The sequence below is a fragment of the Haliotis rufescens genome, unplaced genomic scaffold (genome assembly GCF_023055435.1).
Source record: "Haliotis rufescens isolate VD_foot unplaced genomic scaffold, xgHalRufe1.0.p SCAF_5, whole genome shotgun sequence".
NCBI classification, from domain to species: Eukaryota; Metazoa; Mollusca; class Gastropoda; order Lepetellida; family Haliotidae; genus Haliotis; species Haliotis rufescens.
The window spans coordinates 27,588,308-27,611,964 of NW_025964223.1; the positions used below are offsets into that span (position 1 = coordinate 27,588,308).

General features: G+C 41.6%; 2 protein-coding genes across 3 annotated transcripts in view; one reads left to right on the forward strand and one right to left on the reverse strand.

The window, feature by feature from the left end:
• Positions 1-9,366, forward strand: part of LOC124112847 (ras-like protein family member 11A) — a 77,501-nt gene extending 68,135 nt beyond the window's left edge. For both annotated transcript variants that reach the window (XM_046473008.2, XM_046473016.2), the window contains exon 4: positions 7,803-9,366. In XM_046473008.2, coding sequence (XP_046328964.1) covers positions 7,803-8,249 — 447 coding nt within the window. In that variant the 3' untranslated portion in view covers positions 8,250-9,366. The remainder of the gene's footprint in view (positions 1-7,802) is intronic.
• A 6,313-nt stretch (positions 9,367-15,679) lies between these two features.
• Positions 15,680-23,657, reverse strand: part of LOC124110384 (transportin-3-like) — a 41,077-nt gene continuing 33,099 nt past the window's right edge. Inside the window, exons 26-27 of the mRNA XM_046469721.2 lie at positions 23,450-23,562; positions 15,680-21,249 (exon numbers count right to left, since the gene is read on the reverse strand). Of these exons, the coding sequence (XP_046325677.1) occupies positions 21,189-21,249; positions 23,450-23,562 (174 nt within the window). The 3' untranslated portion in view covers positions 15,680-21,188. The remainder of the gene's footprint in view (positions 21,250-23,449; positions 23,563-23,657) is intronic.

Genomic DNA, 23,657 nt, shown 5'->3' on the forward strand with positions numbered 1-23,657 from the left:
GTCGTAAGAAGCAGCAACAAGTGGCTTACCCTGACTACCCTGACAACACGTGTACATGAGACACTTAGCATGAGACACACGTACCAGACTCAGAGGACAGTGAAGCCATGTTAAAGTCGGATAATGATTCAGCAAATATGTCCATTTTCCACGATAAGGTACTGCGTCGTGTGTTGAATCCTAGTAGGATAGGGTAACAGTAGCATTTTGCACACGCCAGCCATCGGCTGATATGAAACGTTATCATCGTCTGAGAAAATATAGGACATTGGGCAATGTGGCCTTTAATTTAACCACATGTTGGAAGAGGAAACTTTATAAGGGCTAGTTGTTTCCGCTGAAGATCAACTCGCATATAGTTCATATTCAAGATTTGGGTAATTTCTTTTTAAAGTGATTTTAGAATAGGATGGGTGAGGTGCAATGGGGTTAACGTCGCGTTGACGATTATTGCACTTATATGGCCGCGCACGTGCGTGCGTGTACTAGTCCGGACTAATGCCGATTTTATAGTGCTAACACACTGAGATACCATGCCGCAGTTTAACATGAATATCCCACACAGACAAAGTATACTGACTCCTAGCCGACGAGTTCTTGTTTTTTCCAATTTATGCCTAGTGCAAGTCAAGGTAACAAGTAGCCCCTTAATGCCGATCGCCAGGCAGGGAAACAACCAGTACCATATCTTAACGTCTTTTGGTGTGATGCGGCCGGGGATCGAACCCCGACCTTCCGCTCTCCGGGCAGAGGCTCTATATGTACCCTTTATTAGTACAGGCTATTCTTACTAAATGTACACGTTGACTGAAATGGGTATCATTTGAAATGCTTCATTGTAGTAAATGGTCGTACCATCCCATCTACAATACACGTCGTGTGAGCCTGAGCATAGCGGGCTGTAATCCACACAGCGAGCCATAGTGAGTCACACTGCCGACCTGGTCACGTCATTGCATGCCGTACACTACATGACGCATCTCATACGTCTCCTGTAACATCTTCATAAGATAACGTTGCATGTTGCCGACCCTACTGGCATGGTTGAACACCGGTATCCTTCCTGTGCATGTGTCGGATCCCCTGTTTGTACTGGCACATTGTTGGAGCTTGTTCCTTTCCTGTGCATACACTAGTTTATGTTAACATCATTATTAAATGGATCTCAGCCTTTGGGAGGTGATGTCGGGGGGTGGGGGGTGGTTGCAGGGGGGGTGGGGGGGGTGGGGGGGTGGGGGAGAGCGAGAACATTAAAGGGGTATATTCATTCGTTAACTTTTATTTTCTTTCGAAAGCACAACGGCAATTTTGTGGACGTTGAAAGACAATGTGATCACATTCAAATGGTAAAAACATGCAAACAGTTATGAGAGTTTTAACAAGTACAAAGAGTCCACTGTTACAAGAACGTGTCCACCTCACCAACTCCCTGTCGACGAATAAAAGAGTATTCACTGACGGTTTAATTATTGCAAGAGCGTGGCCTCTATAACAAGAGCGTGGCCTCGACAACAAGAGCGTGGCCTCTATAACAAGAGCGTGGCCTCGACAACAAGAGCGTGGCCTCCACAACAAGAGCGTGGCCTCTAAAACAAGAGCGTCTCCTCTATAACAAGAGCGCTGCCTCTATAACAAGAGCGGTGCTTCTATAACAAGAGCGTGGCCTCTATAACAAGAGCGTTGCCTCTATAACAAGAGCATGGCCTCTATAACAAGAGCGTTGCCTCTATAACAAGAGCGTGGCCTCTATAACAAGAGCATGGCCTCTATAACAAGAGCGTTGCTTCTATAACAAGAGCGTGGCCTCTACAACAAGAGCGTTGCCTCTATAACAAGAGCATGTCCTCTATAACAAGAGCGTTGCCTCTATAACAAGAGCGTGGCCTCTATAACAAGAGCATGACCTCTATAACAAGAGCATGGCCTCTATAACAAGAGCATGGCCTCTATAACAAGAGCGTGGCCTCTATAACAAGAGCATGACCTCTATAACAAGAGCATGGCCTCTATAACAAGAGCGTGGCCTCTATAAGAAGAGCGTGGCCTCTATAACAAGAGAGTGGCCTCTATAACAAGAGCGTTGCCTCTATAACAGGAGCGTGACGTGAGCATGCTCATCATGTTCACTATTACAAAAGCGAGCGAACAGCGTGTACATTGACACCAGGCAATTCTCTATTGACAATTTGACAAATAAAACAAGTCGTTCATCACCTTCGGGATGTTTCTGTCAGAGCAAGCCTGCACCAATCAATGTCATGTCACCCGAGCTTCTTCTGCTAAGAGGCTCTTAAGAAAATTAAGCCTGAGATCCACACAACCACGTTATCACGGATCTCAAGCACGGGATCATAATTGAATCGTTTAAGTGTGTTTGATATTGTTGATGCGGTGTCGTGCCGCCTAGATACGGCACAGCACTGGCGGCTCGTGACGTCGTACTGCACCATGCTAGCCTACCGGCCCCGGCCCAGCAACCCAGCTGAAGGGAATAATCGGTATGTGAGTCGACACTCAATTAGTGTTTGTGAAGGAATATGGCTCCTGTGATCTAATTCTTCACGAAAGTAGATTTTATCTGGCTCTTCCTCTGTGTTGCGAGGATAATTGTGCGGAGAAGATGCGCCTCCTGTTCTAAGATAAAGGTCAGTGACCTTGACTTATGCCAGTCCTTATGACAGTCCTACATCACGTGGTTCTCCATAGTAGTCTACGTTCATACTTTATTACCGAGTGTCGGGGGAGTCGACGACCAAGGCCGTATATCGCATGTAATCATATAATCATGTCTCCAAATGCACGTTTATGCGACCGTCTCGTTATCTAGCAGAAACAGATGATTAGTTGGAACACGTTGATATTACTCTAAGTGACATTAAACTGAGGGCTAAGTTTAACGTAGACTGAACACCACCCCATTTAATTATGCACTGTTGGGCTAGATCTTCCCACATGAAACAGAGATTATTGGACGAAAATGAAAACATTAGTTTGGAAATTATCGATGGTACATCACATCGGATAGTCCTGAAGTAGTTTCTTACATAGCTGATACATGTTCAACTAGCACGTCCTATAATCAATGACGTTACGTAAATAGGCGGTTATCTTGACATTCCAGATGGTCCTGTCACCGCGAAGGGTGGGACAACCTCGTGGATTACTTTCTTTATCCACTGGAAATGTTAACTTTAAACACTTCTCGAAACACCCGACACGTTCACATGCCTGACAACTAAGACTTCCCTATACCTGCAAGTTGTGGACTTCAGCATGCAGACATGATCAAATACATACGTATGTCTAAAATAAGTTGAAAAGGGAGATGTTTCGAACTTCTGCCAATCAGTATGATGGACAAAGGTCTATCACATGATAGACAAAGGCCTAGCACATGATGGACAAAGGCTTAGCACATGATGGCACAGACCTAGCACTAAAGAAAACATAACAAACACAGCATGCTGACGAAGTACCTGTTAGATAGAGGCCTAACACAGCATGGCCTGGATCTAGCAGGTGATGGACAAAAACCTAGCACCGCGTGGACACAGACCAAGCACAAGATAGATAAAGGTCTAGCACAGGATGGATGCAGACCAAGCAGCCGGTGGTGTGTGCTTGCACGGGTCGCCAGAAACCTATGATTGTGGGTTCGAATCCCGGTTCGCCCCGATTATGTTTCTAGGTTTGTCAGCACCATACCCGTGCTCGTGGGTTTCACCAAAGTAGTAAACGTCTTAGACCTGCATCACTTCGGGCTTTCCTCCCACATTAAGCTGACACGTCGTGATATAACTGGAATACTGTTGGAAGCGCATAAAACCCAACTCACTCACTCGTTTCAAGTGGAGGGCGGGAGACAAGCCAGTAATCGTTTGCTTCAACGGGTGGTGGGAACATCAGCGAGCTTTCAGCAATTGCAACACATCTCGCTAGTTTTATCAGTCACATTGATAAATGTCGCGAGTCGTTAGCACGAGATCCAAGGAATTTCTGACATAGGCAAATGCTGGGCAAATGAAGTTCTGCAACTAAAAACACTTCAGTTTTGTGGTGTTGGCTAATTTATAGGTTGAGGCAGTTTATGTGTAACCTCATAATGGTATCATGGGCGGTTTCGCAAGAAATTCATCGATTGTCTAAATCGAGATGCAATCAAACGATATTAATGGACATTGATTCAACCTACTAACACGTGCAAATAGGTTGTGAAGTCTACACGATATACGGATTTTCCATTGGACGAGAGGTCAGTCACATGACCAGGAAAATGTCGTTCCTAAGCCTATCAACGACACATTTTGACATTCACACGTTTGTCAGGAATCCTTGAAATGACACTAAAGTATTATTTCCACATTCCTTGAGAAACTCTTGGGAATACTCTGCCACGAATAAAAACAGAACCATTTATTCTGATCCTTTAGGCATTCTTTTTTCCTTGAATTCATGTTTTTGCACACATGACTGCAGGACCTTAATGGACTTTCCTCGTTATGGCCTTTCCTTGTGAAGAAAACGAGGACATGCACACGAGTGAGTGAGTGAGTGAGTGAGTGAGTGAGTTAGGTTTAACGCGCCAGGGCAGTGATGCAGGTCTCAGACGTTTACCACTTCGGTGAAACCCACAAGCACAGGTATGGTGCTGACAAACCTAGATTTGAACCCATAATCATAGGTTTCTGGCGTGCCCAAGGGACGCAACTCTGCAAAGCGAATCTGGGACGACTGGGCCACCCGTACCCCCCGAAATGCACACGAAGGCTGTGTACTCTGACTTTGACTGTCAACAATATTATAGAGCAATATATGAATTTACTTCAGCACCTAGTCAACAAATCTTACAATGCTGACAGCCAATTGCCACACGTTCATTGAGAACTTGGAACCACTACCGTCAGGTTTATCGTCAAGGCCATTTTGACGTCCAAGGTACCGTTCAACAAAGCGATCGTAGCGCAACGACAGTCGAAAGACCGTGTGAAAGTAAGGGAGTTACGATGGAAAGACTGCCGTCCGTATCCCCTATCCAAAAGTTAATTATATTTACATATTTTCTTTCAACTATATTTCTTTGAGTGGGAGATACGGACGAAAGTCTTACCGTTACGATAATCTTAGCTCTACGATAGCTTTGTGGAACGGAATCTTGTTCTTGAAGTAAATGTACTCCTGTAACCAAGGAAGTGTTCAGAACAGACACAGGGCGTAGTGTAGTGAGGAGTGTGCGACCGAAGTCCGAACAAACATATACTTCATGATAAATATGCACGTTTTTAGATATGTACGGACATATCACATCTAGTCCTCCGTGTACTCATTTACAACATCACACGGACAACATCATAGTTACAAAACAGCACTGCTCTGATGCACTTATACCATGATTGATCCAGTTGAAGGTTCTCTTGAAGGCACAGGTTTTGAGTGTCAAATTTTCTGTTTCTCGGATTTCTTGTGGCACCACCTGCAGATGTCGATCCTTTGATCGCAGAGAACGTGCTGACTTGTAGGGCAGCATGGGTTCCTGTAAGTATACAGCAGCCAAACCATGCATTGCATTGTAAACCAGGGTGAGTAGTTTAGTCGCACCCTTTGGTTGAATGGCAGCCAGCGTACTTAAGTCAGCATTGGAGTCATGTGCTCTCCCTCTGGTATTCATGTCAGAATTCATGCAGCTGTATTCTGACACTATATGTGTGCATCAGTATATCTGCATAATGCTATGATATACATAATTACATTCATATACAGAAATACAATCATACTTTGGAGATGACACACAGTTCCGGAACCGTTAAGTTCCGGGGTAAAAAATAGTTTTTTTTCAGCAACCCATGCTTGCCGTAACAGGCGACAATGCTTGTCGTAAGAGGCGACTAAAGGAATCGGGTGGTCAGGCTCGCCGACTTGGTTGATTCCATGTCATCGTATCCCAAAAGCGTAGATCGATGCTCATGATGGCAATCACTGGATTATCAGGCCCAGACTTGAATAGTTAGAGACCCTCGTCATATATCTGGAATATTGTTGAGTGCAGCGTTAAACAACAAACAAACAAACACTCGGGTCGGAACGGGGTGCACCAACTACTGATCTTACAGTATAACGACTGTGGTGACTGCCTCTAAATACATGTACACACATACTCAAGGAAAACTGTATCGTGTAGCAAACATGTTTACATGTAATCCCCTTAAATACATATATGCGATCGCTTCATATTACGCGCAAACAACATAGGTAACTATAGACATGGTAAGTAAATATGCATTCACTCACTCATTCTCAAATAAATAAAATAGATATTGTGATGATATACTAATAACTGATTACACAAATATGTACAAATTCATAATAACAATGCATATAAGATATATTACTTACCTGTGAGGAAGATCTCACTGATGAACCTAAACACCACACAAAGGACGGCTGTGGTCAGTAAATGGTCAAAATACAGAGAGTAAACACATATAAACACCGCGATTGATGTACTGAGGATGTTCTTAAGAGGAATTGTTTATATAATCATATTATTCAAATCTATTTTTGTGACTGTGGAACATTTTTAGCATACACTCTTATGCCATCTGTCGGTTTAAGAAACCATTTCTTTCTGCGAAATAGCGCAAGCTCCGATGAAGTTTAATTGTTGAAAGCACAAGTATATATTTACTCATTTGTTGGCAGTCAATATTGAGTTGTCGCATTTTATGATCTGCATTGGCCTTTACAATGATTCCTATGCAATTTCCTTTCTATTTCTGTGCTTCGCTGTGATAGCTCCTCGTTCGTTCATCTACATACCACTATTGAAGGCTACGAAACGACTCGTCAGAAATGTCTACGGCGTGAGATGTACATACACCTCCGACTGGCTACAAATAATAACATCTCCGCCTGTATCACTTACCTCCAAAACGTATACCTATACGAAAGTGACCTTGATTACGGATTTGAGACTAAAAACAAATAAAGAGCAATAAACCTTCTCATTGGGGCCACCGTGTGGTTTACGAAAATCCCTACGATATATTTTTGTCTCGAATCCCTAATAAGAAAGACAGTTCCAAAGATTCTTCCCATAGTTTCATGCAGTGACATGGAACGACTGATAATAAACGATGAATGAATTGGGATACGGCAACCACAACAGTGTCCTCGTCTAGCTTACTGGTAAGCCAGAATAAGTTGATTTGTGGCCTGAAAATTAACCTCGTATGACTAAGTATGAGGTCCGCCCACTGTTAAGAAAGGGGTAGGGGGTGGTCCGCGACAAGTAGTACGGTGGATATGAGCGTGCCTCGGCTAACAGTTCTGGTATCGACTTGTCACACCGAACTCTTAATAGTCTTACGAGCAACACGTGTATCCACGGAAGGGTATTCAATTTCATCGTCATGACCTGCACGTGCACAACATGCGTACACCCTCTCTTCCTGTAACCAAATATGTTTGCCCAACGTCTGTGCACCGCCTTCTTGTCTCAAACGCGTTTTGTGAGTTGGTTCAGCTGGATACGTATTCTCGCTGTTTGCCTGTTGTATATCAACTGAAACCACCACACAGTATTAACTCGATCAGTCAACTGTTGTATTTCCAATATTTTTAAAGGAGATTACGCTCCGTGATCTGGTGCCCTAAGCCTAGAGTCTAGTAAGTCAAGTAGATGATTGTGTCCAACAATTGTGTTTGGAATTACTTTAACGTGCTCGGACAGTGAGAAACAAAAGAGCCTTTGATCCCTTTAATGTAGTTCCTATACTTGATTAAAATTATTATCTTAATACTTCCAGGCACCCAGCAACGGACTTAAGGAGGATCCGATCACCTGGGCGGACGGTTTCCTATTGGTCTACTCAGTGACGGACCCGGAAAGTTTTCAGTTTGTTGTGGACTTGGTGGACCGTCTCCGATTGGCTAGAGAAGATGAGAGACTGCCAATCGTTATCGCTGGCAATAAGTGTGACCTTATACACATGCGTCAACTGACGCTCCAGGAGTGTACCGGGTGGGCGCAGGAACATAACTGCCTCCACTGTGAAGTGTCGGCTAGCGATGACTGTGACAGTGTGTATGAGGTGTTCAATATACTGTGTCGACAGGTGAAGACGGTGCATAAGAAACGAGAAAAACTTACTTGGATCATGCAGAGGCCGGCCGTGGCGGCCAAGTTACAAATCAGACAATCTCTTAGAAACCTTGCTGAGCGGAAATGGCGATCGAGGACCTCAACATTGTGACGATGTGTGGCAATTGGTTCCTTTCGTCTCCACGTTTATTCCATTTACTCAAATATTTAATGACATTATAACCTGGTGCGGAGGTTCCCACACACTCGGACATATACGTAATGCTCTCAGATACAGGTCGCCTTTTGATTTTGTCGTTGACTGACTATGCCTTACACGTGGATGAACCTCAGCTTTAACACAGGGCACTTGGATTCAAAAAAGAAAAGCATGCAAGTTATATTCTTTGAATGGAAACCGATTGGTTCATCGGAGACAGCCATGTCTGACAGCTACAGTAGATGCCTTGACCCTGAAGTATAAGCTTGGCCTCGTTATGGAAATTCGTCTGTGACCCGTATTATTTAGAACGATCCCGCAATCTCAAATCTGGGGGTTACCAATCCCTGTGGTCGATTTGTTTTCCTTATTTCACGAATGTATATTTTATCCCCGATTATCATTGCAGTATCAACGTAGCCGCTGCATGTAGCCCATGAGCTTGATTCTCCTACCTTGAGTGTGTGGGACTAACGTACGGTGGTTAAGGCCTTGGGCTGATACCTCATGGACGAGAGTTAGGTAAGAAACCGCTACCAAGGACCTTCAAAAGAAACTGTGACCGGACTTTATGGGTTGAAGTAGGTCTGAAAAACATACAGGAACTGATTAATCAGCTGGAAACCCGCTCTTCTCATCATCCTGCTTCGTCATATCTGGGTGAAGTTGGCGGAACCTCTGACACTAAGGTGCGCATCTTGTCTCGCCATGGGGCGGTATTGCCCGCCTGTAGAAATATCTTGGTTGGACACACGCGAAGTAGTTTAATATCGTTTTCTGTACATGAACAGATGCCAATACGTTCGAGAGATACTCATTTGACTAACACGACTCTGCAATATACATTTTTTAGTTTAGCCCTAAAAGATTATTTATGTGTCCGTGTCATGCTCTGGATATGTCTCGCCTTCGGTCCCAGCGTCAACACCAGGAACAGAAACGACGGGTATGGGGTTTAACGTCGCGTTCAAGATTACTGCTCTTATATAACGACGTGCATGCACGTGTGTTGGTGAGTGGCTGCTTGTACTAGTCCCGATTTGATGCCTCTTATTTAGTGCTAGCCCACTGAAATGTCACAGCTTAATATGGATACCCCACTCAAACACAGTACGTTCACTCTGACCAGTCCTTGTTTTATCTCCTTGATATCGGGCGTCAGGCAGGGTAACAACAAGTACCATATTTTAAAGTATTTTGGTATGACGCAGTCAGGGGATAGAACCTACGACCTTTCCATCTTCGGACAGACCATCCACCACATCAAAGACCAGGGACGGTGTACAACGTATCAAGGAAAGACAGTGTCCTTATTATTGAATTATAACCAGAGTAAATATGCAAGAATAATGTGCGAAGGGATTTTTTTTTTCTGTCACATAATTTTCATTTTCCATATTCCAAAAATAATTTAATAACACACGAGATTTGTTAAGACTGCAACATATATTGCATTTAATTATATGTAGCGTCAATACATACGAGGTGACTTGCACCAAGAATTCTGACGCATATCTCAGCGATAAGCCCCGACTTAAAGCATGTCACGTGCCCTGGTTAACGGCTCTCTTTGAGAGGCGACATTATTGAATAGAGATGGATTCTTTGCAAGGGTTTATTCAGTGAAGCTATTTTAAGTAACACTTGCTGGAAATGCTCGTTTGTTTTCAGCAAGAACTATTATATTTGGGAACTTGTTTCCAAATGTCAAATAGAATTCCAACACAGAAATATAGAAACCTTCCAATTCCGCTCTCTCACCCTTATTGTAACAGTATCATAAAGACTCGTCTCATGTAGTTCTGTTGAAGGGGTTTTCGGTTTCGCCAGATGTCATCCATTTTTGGTTCCATCTCTCTGTACGTCTAAGCACTGGCATCTGTATGCCAGCTGCAGTGTTATATGTTACTGATTGAACGTTTAGTTTGCTGTGCGACGGGTTTTTTTCAGTTTTATTAAGTATCCAAAGAGTGTTAAAGCTCCCTATCAATATACGCGTAGATCAATGTGAGCCCTATAACAGTATCACACCAGACACCGTACTTTCTTAATCACCGGTAATGACTGTATACATCAAGCATCCCTGGTCTCACGTAACCTGTCTGCGAATAGCCAAGTGGCTGCAAGGATATATAGCAAGACTGATATTGAAAAGCGATAATTCGTTGCGGGAGCCGAGACTGCAGGAGAGACCTATTGTGTATATATATAGCTAGGTAGATTGGAGCCCGTGTCGATGGTGTGCATAGTGGTACTTGCGGGGTGCATTGTGAAAAGTATGTATTACTTGACACTACTTCAACATGGCAAATCCTGTTGTGTCTACGTTTACCCGACAGGTTCCACTTGCAGAAAGCCATTACCGTTCCACGGTTCATAAGTTTGTGATGTGTGTTGACATGAACTGAATGTTGGTGACAGTCTACAGTTTTCAAGCTATACTAGTAATGGCGGTCTCTGGATGATAAAACAGGGGACGGGCCGTCCAAAACAGGGGATGAAGGTCTGGGTCAACTACAGGGTCGGTATTGTCACCTGTAGCAATTACTAGGTTGGACAAACGCTAATAAGTATAAAATTATTTTCTCTGCATGGTAAGCTGAGAATACGTAATGGGGGGGGGGGGGGGGGGTAATCTGTCCCCGAACCCGCTCGGGAGGGAGTAGATATTGTCGCAGAATTACCGCCGCTTCCTACAAGTAGGACCTGCTCTGTGGCATTGCGTCTTCGTGGCAGACAGTTTCAGATTTTGTAAGTGAAGCAAATTTTTATGAGTATAAACAATACTGTATAGTCTTCTCTAGTGACTTGGGTGGGATGCTAAAGGAATACCTTATGGCATTCTAGCGTGCACAGGAGTGTTGTTTAATTTCTATTACATTGTGTATGCCTTCGGCCCATGGTACAATTGAAGGTCGACAGAAGACAGTATGGCCAAACGGCGATTTATTGCATAATGCTCAAACATGGCTGTATTTCTAGTTCACTATCTGTCTCAGTTTCACATTAGAACATTACAGTTAGATAATGTGGGATGAACATGAATCTGTTCTGGAATACACTGGAATAGGTTACCATACGCGTTACAAATTAACAAAACAAATGATATTCGTCCTCCACACAAATCGTATGTACACTGTATGCAGATATCACGCGCACCAGTGTGTTGTCTACGTCATACCGACGGCATTGTTGACATTTTTCGATCTCATTGCGTCGTCATAGCTGAAGTTTGCTGATGTCATTTGACAATTATGGGTTTCAAAGGCGCATCAGTTCATTTTATCTAAAGGATTAAACATAAATAGGAAATAAAGATACTGACTTTACGAAACTCGTGTAAGAATTCATGTATTATCGTTGCTCTCGATCGCGAAATACAAAAACTCTGATAATCGTTTCGTAACATCGCATGCTCGTATACAAATCTTTATCTAACGACTGCGGTGCGTAAGTGCAGGGGTAACATACTGCATTCTTGCCAATACATGTCTGTTGTCGATTTGCAGTAATGTTTAATGGGTACATTTAACATGAAAATAAACTGTTTATGTAACACTTTGCGTTTTTTGTGACTTTATTTCATGTACGATCTAGATATTATCATTTATTTAGCCAAGTTAAGATTAAAGGGCCCAATTCAATTTTCACAGAGAATTAAAAGAATCACAACTCCTCAACGTATCATAACGACAAGATCACCAACGCTGTTACTGTTGGAAAGACGAGGCAGCAGATGGTTAGGCTTGTAATTGCAATTTTTAGACGTCACAATAAAACAAAAGACTTTCAAGGAACATCAAACCTCGGGGACACTCAGCATTGAATATCCCTCTCGGACTGACACTCCGGTAAATTTGGCTCGACTGAAATGGACAGAAAACTCCGAACTGAGAACCTGTCTAAGAAAAACACAGTGAAAATCAATAATCAGACACAAAAGGCAAGCGTGGCAATCTCGCTAGTTGTGTTTACGCAATTACATGGACTCTTCTGATTTTCTGTGACTTGATCTATTCAAATTATTTGCTCATAATTGATTTCGGATAAAACGCATACGACCACCTACAAAGTATAATCCTTTTAAATTGTCTCAGGAAATTCAATTTAGCTGAACTTACAAAACAGAATTACATTACTTTGAGACAATAGTACATAGGGTTATTTTTAGCTCACCTCAATACAGTTGAAACTTCAAATGCTTGTCCTGCCAAAGACAGCCCGATTTGTTCACGAGGTGTGAATCAGATTTTCAATATGGCCACCATGGCAGCCATATTGAAAAAACACCATTATAAAGCCATTGTCATTTGAAGCGTAATTTTGTTTATGTGTATTTTGTTGTGAGGCTCAACGTACATGTTCCATTTTTTGGCGATATTTAAAATGTTTACCCTGATTTGACCATTGAACTTAAAATGCACTCTATGCTCTGTAACACATCCAATCCTCAGAAACCACTAGACCAACGAAGCTGCTACTCCGCATGCTCGTTCCCAGCAATGATGACACCTACATTTGTTCAGGAGCTTCGAATCTGATTTTAAATATAGCAAACACATATTGAAACCCTACTACCATTTGTGTTCAAAATGTAATGAAATTTGATACGTCTAGTTAGTAATGGGATTGAACACAACGGTCCCGGTGTTCACCTTGCTTGAGCATGAAGACATAATTTGACACTTCAACCTTATTTTAGTACAAACATATACAGTGAGTTAGGGAACTATTCATGCATAAGATTCTAAGCAAAATGAAAAAAGAGTAACTTTGCATCATTAAAAAACCGATTCTTGGCTAAAAACATTTTGCCACAAAAACTACAATGTTGCAAGGCGTTTTTCAGACAAAAATATTTAGGCTCATCGTTTTAGTCTGGTTTTGCAGCTGTAGCTGAAGAAATACCTAGTTTCCTTACAAACTCCCTGACCTTCCCACAAACCAAATGGTTGGTCTCTAAGAAGACTGTCAAAGAGACTTTTCTTTGCTGTGCTGTAGGTACCTAGTCCTTTCTCAACAGAGGGAACTGGCTGTTTTGGCTTTGACCAGCGAAGGGGTAACTGACACATTAGTCAAATTGACGAGAATGCTGTTCTGCTTGGTCCGTAGACAGTTAGGGCTTGCTTGAACTTTCTCCTGAATCAAAATGTGTACCACTGGCCTCTAGCATTGCTTGAAACATGTCTCGAAGTCAGCATTTTCAAGATCAATATTCATAACATCGCAAAAATGAAAAAAAATTGGTTGGCCCCTCAAATGATTACACCTGTGCAGAATTTCAGTTCATGGTCAATTAATAGCCAATAATGTGTTTCTAAATATGGGGGAACCGTGGCGGTCATTTACAAATACAGACCGGACCTCTGTGTCCATAGTTTAGAGACACAGTAGATCAAAGTTTCAGCTCCATTGGCATTCGCAGTTTCAGCGGAAATGTCAAAATGCAGTAATACTAGAAAAACAGGGTATTGGAAAGTCAAAGGTTGCAGCTGATACATGCAGAATACATTAAGTAATAGCTAAAAAAGACAATTTCAAATCAGATCAGCATTCTGCATGGACAGGTCACTTCACTTCCAGACAGGTGAGCTAAAATGGACAAGGCGTGACTGGCAAATGCTTTTAACCACATTTGCCCACCTTGTGCCTCCCTTCCCCCCTCAGTTGGTTGCGGAAATCGTTCAGAGGCTGCATGGTGACCTCTGCACTAAAAACAGAATTCTGATATAAAAGAATCATCAGGAGATGACATATCCCCCCGGTCTGGTGCAATTCGGAAATGGAGTTTGGCTACCTATATCAAGTTTCAAATAGAAATACATAACGGTTTTGCAGTTCTACTCCTGCAACGGAAAACGGATGGATATGCTGAACGCCCCCCATCGTTTATTCTCCCTGCAGTGTTTTATTGTACGATAAACCACTCCCACTCGTCGTTTATTTCTTAAATCAACCACGCTTCGTTCTTCATTGTTCTTTGTGATTTGTCGCGTAGCTATCTTACATAACCCAATACCAATCAATTCAGCCCACCAACAGAGGAAAATCATGTTTTGTAGTGTTGCATGCACTTAAATCAACACTAGTTTTTTGGGAGTTTTATATTACTTGTAGAGCACAACTAAACTGACTCATGTCGTACTTCCAATTCTGAACTGAAACCTGCCTCCATTCAGGTATAATCAAGTGAGTGATTTGGTCTGTTTGTTTGTTGTTCAACGCCTCACTCAGCAATATTCCAGCTATATGACGGTGGTCTGTAAATAATCGTGTCTGGAACAGACAATCCAGTGATTAATATCATGAGCACCTATCCACGCAATTGGGATTGAAGACATGCATCAACCAAGTCAGTGAGCCTGACCACCCGATCCCGTTAGTCGCCTCCTACTACAAGCATAGTAACCTTTTACAGCCAGCATGGGTTGTTGAAGACCTATTCTACCCCGGATCTTCACGGGTTTCAAGTGAGTGAAGGCTGTGTCAAGTCCCCAGTATTTAAGGCGAGAGCAGGCATGGGAAACGTTGCCATCTGTCCTGGATACACCCATAGATTTACTTCTAGGAACTGACAGATCACTCCAAAAGATGTATACCAAATCAAATGGGTTCCTAGTGATGTCGACTGCCTCCGTGGTCTAGTGGTAGAGCGTCCGCCCGGAGAGCGGAAGCACCGGGGTTCGATCCCGGCCGCGTCATACCAAAAGACGTTAAAAGATGGTACTTGTTGTTACCCTGTCTGGCGCTCGGCATTAAGGGGCTCAAACAAGGACTGGTCGGCTCGGAGTCAGTATACTGTGTCTGAGTGAGGTATTCATGTTAAACTGCGGCATAGTATCTCAGTGTGCTAGTACTATAAATCGGCATCAGTCCGGACTAGTACAAGCAGCCACACACACACACACATACACGTACATGCACGTCGCTATATAAGTGCAATAATCTTGGACGCGACGTTAAACCCCATTTCACCTCACCTCCTAGTGATGTCGACCCCTGAAGAACCCAGTAATACTTGTTCTTCAGAGACCCATGCTAACGTCATCGGGGGTGTGTGGCGTTAAACAACAAACAGGTTCTAGTGATGTCACAGCATGTCAACCCAAGTGGGGGCAAACCCCAAAGTGACCTAGGAGACAGACCAAGTGATCCAATAAGCATGGATGTAGTACAGACGCACCAAGGATCATATTCAGGATGAATCTAGGTTTCAATTAAGCGGAAAAAACTTATGGATGCAACTCCAGTGAATTGAGCTTTGGTTGGAACACTTGGAATTGTGGTATAGATGATGGTTCTGGTTATGCTCTGTTGCTCTGGTAACTATGATACATACACCACTACTGAACACATATAACTTGACAGACAACAAGTCAAACTGTCATGGATAAAATTTATTGTCAGCATAAATAAAAGGTAAAAAAAAAAGATGCAAGCGCAGTTGCTGAATCAAAAATAAAGCCTGAATTTGTAACAATGTGGTACAGTTAGTTATTTCCCTTTATCCTCTAGTTACCTTAGTAACATATAACACTGGCATGACAGCAAAATCCTTAGTCTACCTGGGATTTGAGCAGTTTGTCATTTTCACATGACTGACAGTGACTAGACTTAGTGGTTTAACATCTAATCGGTAGGAATGAAACATAGTCTACATTCATGAATATCTGTCTAATATAATTGAATAATATTAAGTTAATTGTTTTGAGTGAGAGAGTATAGTTTTACGCTGTTTTAAGCAATATTCCAGCAATATCACAATGGGACACCTGAAATGGGCTTCACACATTGTAACCATGTGGGGAATAGAACCCGTGTCTTCGGGGTGACAAGCGGAGGCTTTAACCACTAGGCTACCCCACCGCCCCTAATTGTTTTGACAAAAGTGTGAAAGAAGTATATTTGAAATTAGGATAATTGTAGGCTTATTTACTCAATAGCAGTAACGGCAATAGAAAATAATACTTCAGTGGGAGATCAGTTTTGAAAGAAGAGTTTTAAAGAATTGGTCTAGGTTCATAGGATAGTGATATAAATGAAAGCTTGTCATACACTCAGCAGTTGGACTAGAGGAAGAAAACAAGGAGGTTTGTTCTGGACAGGTAACTAGCATGACATCATTGTTATATTTAACATCAGCATAACCCAGAGCCACAAGCACTAACACTGTATGCATGTCGGTTCCAAATCTACACCATGGTTCTCCTAAGAGCGTTTGTATGTACAATTATACAAAATTGATATACATATTTATACATTTGTACAATTTCAGATTTCAATAGTCTTGCTGCAGAATAACCAGCCTTTAGGAACGTAGAACTTAAATAACAATGTTCCAAAATGATTGAAAAGAAACGAAGTGAAGGACCACCGTTTGTGTTCTGAGAGTACAAACATGGAAGTCTGGTGATGGCATCAAAGACTGGATTAATTCTTGTCGAAAAGAAACCTGTTTTATACATATAAATTCAACAGGTATATGCCATTTTAGTTTTAACAAGAGTTAGATAAAATGCTTGTCTGTCAATATCTGGTTAATGAAGAGACTGTCGTGAGTTGGGGGCTTCTAATATTTAAATGTAACCTTGTGTCAAACGTCTTTACCACACTCACACCAACCAAAGCATGCATTTCATTACATGTAGTAAAATAACTAAAACTTCATAAAACAAAGCGAAAAGGCTATTAAGGATGTCTGCTAAACTCTAAGGAAAGATTTTACATTTTTCTCAGACACATTAATAGAACTAGATGTTGAAAATATGATCTGTCAAAATGGATGGGGGTTCATGGTGCCTTCCTTTCATTGTGGTGTACCAACTTCACAATTTTCTCAGCAACACATCAGTCATTCACCATGTAAACATTTTTTACATACAACTCATAGTTGACAACTTTTGTCACAAGCAATCAGTGACCATAAATAAGTTTTTCTTGGCTGCACTGTTTGGTATCGGGGACAGCTTCGCTTAAATGTCTTTGAAGAACTTCCAACACATGACCTACAAGTTACAAACTAAACATGGAAACATTCCAGCAGACATCCTTAACTCATAAAATACAGGAGTTGATACATGCAGCTTTGTTCATGTTTCGCAGAGGGACGTTGACCCCAAAAGTACAATGTTACTCTAACATCATCTCATGTCTGTTACAACAACAGACCAAACTGTGAACATAAAAGAAATAAATATAACAAAGAATTAAAACATCTACACATGTTCTAAAACAATGTACAGATACAAACAGAAGAGGACACAGTTTACAAAATGTACATGACAAATATCAACACTCAACTACATCCATAGGTTTTGAAATTCAGACACTTGTTTCTCGCTTCCAGATGAATCAAGATTTGAATCATGCAAACTAACGCAATGGTTTTTGATTGAGCATTACTGGTGTTCAAAAGCACCAGACTTCCTAGGACTGTAAACAACTGTGGCGTCACCTACTTTCTTGTTTTGATTCAATAATCTCAGACATCACATGATCAGTTGACATCTGGTATCATTTGAACATAGAAAATACACATCAAAGCACAACCAATTCCTTTGCAAAAAATAATTTGAGACAGCAAGCACTAATTACAGCATGATAAATTTCAAAACCTCATCCATTACAGGAACATGTTCCTCAGCAGCATGGCACATCATTCAGTATGACAGCTCTCAACTATATCAGGCCAGACCAATCAGTTATTTGTTTTACAGATGAGCTTGTCCTTAATTTTGCACAAGGACAACAAATACTTAACAAAAGCGGTCTTAAAATTAAAAAAGGTTATGTTAAACACCATTCTGTTTGAACTTAATTTCATGTTTTTATATAGTTTCTGACTATACTTACTTGCATAGTTTTGACATCTGTAACTTGGTATGTTGTATGAAAGCTGAACAGGAAAGAATCTTGTCTGGGTTTACTTCCTTCAACGAACATGGGCATCGAATTTATAGACACAGCTAGAGGTATTATGATCATATCTAAACATAATGAGAATGTGTGAAGCACAACAGTTGCAGAATGAATGGGTATGGCTTTATGCAGCTTTTAGCAATATAGCAGCAACACGACAGGGGACACCAGAAATGGGTTATATCATGGCATGCCAGCCAAGTGTTGAGGATTACCTTAAGTGATGAAGTTTGTAGGTGTTAAGATAGAGTTGAAACCAAAGAACATGGTATGGAGCTGACTGACTCCACGATCAAGGATTCTGGCAATGCTAAGGGATGCAACTCTGCACAGCACTAGATCATCTGTGCCTGCACCTTACAAGACAAATGATCGGAAGACTAACTTTGGATAGTAATGAGATGAAAATTTGATAAAAAATAGCTCTTGACATGCTTGAACTGCTTCATAGACCAGTTGCCTGGAGAACTGTCATACTTCATGATGCAACACTCTTGTAGCCCTACTGCAACAACAGCACTGGAGACACAGAACAAAACACTTATGGTATAAGAACCACATTGAAATCAACACTCCTTTTCATTTAGGGAAGACCATGACAATCGAACACAATGCCATCCTTCTCTGTACAGGATCAGCCACTACAGCTGGTGCTCATTTTGATGTGTCACATTCTTCAGACATTAGTCAGTGTCTTCCGACTACTGATAATTGCACAATTTGACAATACACCTGATGGAATTCTTTATACTTTGCTGGTTCTGACTTGGTATTGCAAGCCCAGCATTCACACTCCTGAAGTCTCTTCAGTTGAATTGTTTTTATGTGTCTGCATATTTAACAGCAAAAAACCCAAGAACCTCCTTATTCACTAGCACGAACTACATCTCAGCAATTTATAACAGCTGCATTGTAATTGACATTCCCCATTCAGAAACCTATGCATAAGTACTCTTAACACCCTAATTCCGAGTGCAATCATTCAACTCCAAGAAGCATTCAATGCCTAAGGCATTCCTTTTCTGGAGTGAATGCAACACAGACATTCACCTTTGGGAGCCAATGGATCTTCTTGAGTTGATATTCATTCCAAAGCCATTCTCCTTCTCAAGCCAATGGACCATAGATATTCACCTTTTCAAGCCAATGGACCAAAGACATTCATCTCCTCAAGGTAAGGTGTCAAAGGTATGCGCTTTCCTGAGCTGATGTTTTAAATGCATTCCCTAAGCTTTTTGGCATTTACCTTCGGATGTCAATGTCTCAAAGACAATCACCACATCTGTTGGCATTCACTTTAAGAAGCTGATGAACCAATGGCATTTATCGTCTTTACCAAGACATTTCCCCCTACTTCTGGCATTCACCTTGTGCAACTGATGCACCAAACCTTGCCCAACACATTGGTATTCACCTTCTGGTGCCAACTTATGAAAGGCATTCACCATCTCATTTGGCATTCACCATCTGGACCGGGTGGACCAAAGAAATCACAGTCAAGTAATATACAATGTCTGGATACACTACAACACTAGTGAGTAACAGACAACACTCATACTTCAACTCGTCAACCCATGGACTGTCACTAACATTGTAACCATATGGTTAAACATATCATGCATCACCTGGTAGTAAGTGCTGTTGCTGGCTAGTTATGACAGTGGTGTAAGAGCATGCTTTCAGATATATATATGGTCAACAGAGGAACAACATTTTTCTGTGCACCCAAGCTATTCTGTTCCAAGTATTCTGTTACAGCTTCAAATATGCTTCAGAAGCTGACATAGATTTAATACTGTTTTGAATTTCAGTTACAATTAGCACAATGTCAGCACAATGTTCGAAACTCCTACAAACACAGGTCAAATCTGGCATAGTATGGGTTATACAGATGTCAGTATAACCAGATATAGTATGGGTTATACAGATTTCAGTATAACCCGGTATAGTATGGGTTATACAGATGTCAGTATAACCCGGTATAGTATGGGTTATACAGATGTCAGTATAACCAGGTATAGTATGGGTTATACAGATGTCAGTATAACCCGGTATAGTATGGGTTATACAGATGTCAGTATAACCAGGTTTAGTATGGGTTATACAGATTTCAGTATAACCCGGTATAGTATGGGTTATACAGATGTCAGTATAACCAGGTATAGTATGGGTTATACAGATGTCAGTATAACCCGGTATAGTATGGATTATATCAGTGTCAGTATAACATGGGATAGTATGTGTTTGACCGATGTTAGTATTACCTGGGATAATATGGGTAATACAGATGTCAGTACCACCCAGCAAAATCCCTGAATATGATGAATTGTCTTCATCTCACACAGACTACAGTGTGACACACATATCTATAGAATTGCTGAAGAGCATGCTGAGGTGACACCGGACTGATACATGCCCAATACTGTGGTGGAGTCCAGGCATAGACTGTTCGAGATTATCACTCCAGTTGAGTATCAGCATCAAGGATTACATTGAGCAGCAAGAGCACAAGGAGGGGGCTTTCATGAACCATCATATTCCACCTGTAACTCAAGGCTTCCCCTTCGAACGAAGACTGAGAATGCATATAACTAGCAGGGTTTCTTCAACCATCAAAACATGTCCATCAAAAGTCTTTCATACTCTGTAAAATCTCTTAAGGATTTCTTTTTTGCCTTCAAATCTTCAGTCAGGTCCCGGCTAGTCAGGTGAAGCATCAGGACATGAGAGGCCTTCGGGGGGCTTTGTGACACATGCAACACTGAACGCTTATCACAGCTGGAGAACTTAAGGCATACTTAAGCTCAGCTAAGGCAAACATAACATCTACTTAAGGCCTGCTTAAGCAGTGGGAGTCTTGGAGACCCAGGACACAATGGCTTCTGTCACACGCATTGACTAGCACCAGGATACTGCATGAGTGACAACTAGCTGTGTCTATGTGTGTAGTGTTATCCAGACAACTAGTTGTTTCTATCTATATAGGCGGGAGAAATCTCTGATGGCATGGGATACAGGCTTGAGATGCTCAGCACTGAAACAAGAAAGAAGAGAAATACAGGACCATATAACAGGAAATACAATGAAACCTTGGTAACCATGGTAACTACAGCAAGTTATTTATGGGCTCTTTCAGACTATAGTGTTGATCAGCTTTCTGCAGTGACCAAAACGTTAAATTGTCTTGAGTTAATAGACTTTCTCATGAAAACTCTTGTAAAACAATTGAGTATCTGTTAACACTATACAAAGGGACCAGTTCAAAAGCTTGATATCAGATAAAAAACTGAATTTCTTAAGTTTTGAGATATACCCCAAATCCCCCCAGAAACCTCAATTCCAAAATGTTAAATTTCCGAGTCTAGTGGCCTCTTTTGTCACGCATTTTCGTCTTTGCCCTGTGTTTTATCGATCAAATCTGTCTTGATATATTACTCACTGCACAAGACAGACTATTGCCGGTGATGATAAAGGCCATTACCACCCCACACACTAAAGGAATTGAGTTTTTATCCGACATCAAACGTTTGAACTGGTTCCTAATAGAAATCTGTGATCTCTATCAATGACAAATTAATTGGAAATTTTAGTTTCTATTGTATATTTATTTATACAATTATCCTACCTCACACTAAGCAAAATGTTCTTTCTTTTTTGATCCTATGTGAAAACATGTTTGAACCCTGTTTCCAGCTTCTTAAACAAAAACACAACCCAGCATCTCTAGGGTTACGACCAACTGGGTCAATGATTTGACCTCTCTTAACGTCAAGGTTATCAAACACATTCGAGTGCATGAGCCAAACCAAGACGTGAAAAGGAACGACTGACAATATCTGTAAGAGGATCTTCGAACCAAAACCCTACATCACATACTCGAGGCAGTGGTGAGTGGAATAAAGGTTTGGGACACCGTTCATTTTCTTGTAACGTCCATGCCTAATGGGGACTTCAATGTTGCAGACTAATGTTTGTGATGGTATCAATGACAGGGGACCAATCTCTAAAGTAGTAAGGGCATTCCGAGGGGGTACGAGCTGAAGAGCAGTCAACCAAAGTCAAACTAGACCTTGGTACCTGCGACTAATCCCACAATACTAGTTGTTCTGGGAAGTGTTAAACATGGGAGCGGTGTGTACAATCGTGTTCCGAGGAATGTCAGGAGCGTCAGTCCGATCTTAAATGCCTATCCTTAGAGAGAGAGTGCCGGTCCCAATCCTTATCCCCTGCTTCGATCCAGTGTAACTTCTTTCTGACAATCCCAAGATAGACGATTGGGAGCATCCTGATGAGTAGCCTTGGATGGAGCAGTCAGATTATTGTTCCTCCTATGATCGTGCGTGTTTGACAATTCTGAGAATGGAATCTTGAATGGATTAGCGACTTTCGTTTTCTCAGACAGACGATGATATCATGGAATCTTTAGACTTAGATCTGCGGTCTAGCATTCATCTGTGGTATCTCTGGACATAGATACGGAAAGCAGAATCTTCTAAAGAATGACACTCTGTGCATCTAGATTCCAAATTACACTGGTCACAATAATCGCAGCACAACTTGTGCAGGTCTGATGTTGAATCAGTATGTTGGCATTTCGCACAGGCCAGGGGAAGTTTGTTCTTCTTTCCCATGTTGTAGACTGTCTCAAACCGCAATAAGTCTCAACAAAACAAATGTGTTCTCTAGGTCCAAGCAATATGTCCACACACGGTGACGATTAGAAAGAGAATAAGTGGGTAGAGAGACGCACATGGTCAAAATGTGGAAGGTTACTGTGCATGAGAGCACCAAATGGACCTAATTGTTGGTCGTTACCATAGTGATGCTGGGGTGTGTTTAGGCTAATGTTTTTGTTTTAGAAGATGGAAACAGGGTTTAAGCATGTTGCACACATAGGATCAAAGAAGATATGTATAGTGTGAGCATGGTGAGATAGGATAAGTTTAAACATTTAGAATTCCCCCCTGCCCACTTCACTACTAAATAGTGGTCTCGCATCATTTTACTCTCCCCAGTCAATAGAAAAAGAAAATCACTTGGTAAATCACAGGTACACAGATGTCCTGAGCATGACTATAAAAAACATTAACATAAAATGCCTCCCACCTTTTCTTGTCGGGAGATGTCAAATTTGAGTGACAATCTATTCTGATGACTATTGTGTTCCTATGTATTACTATCACCTAACAAGCAGGAGAGGCACTCTAAGTCAGTGTCATCACATGTTCACATACCTTGTGACTGTTTTATGGAAATCTGTCAGCTGTTTCTTCGTGGCCGTGACAGCTCCTCCACTACTCTCAGTGGGCAGGGCGGTCAGCGTTGTCTCCAGCCATACACAGAATGTCTGTCATAAAACACAAGTTAGCAAAGTGAAGAAAAGTCCAGCTGAGACATGAGTCTGCACAAGCAGTGAAATATATCTCACATAATACCCATAAT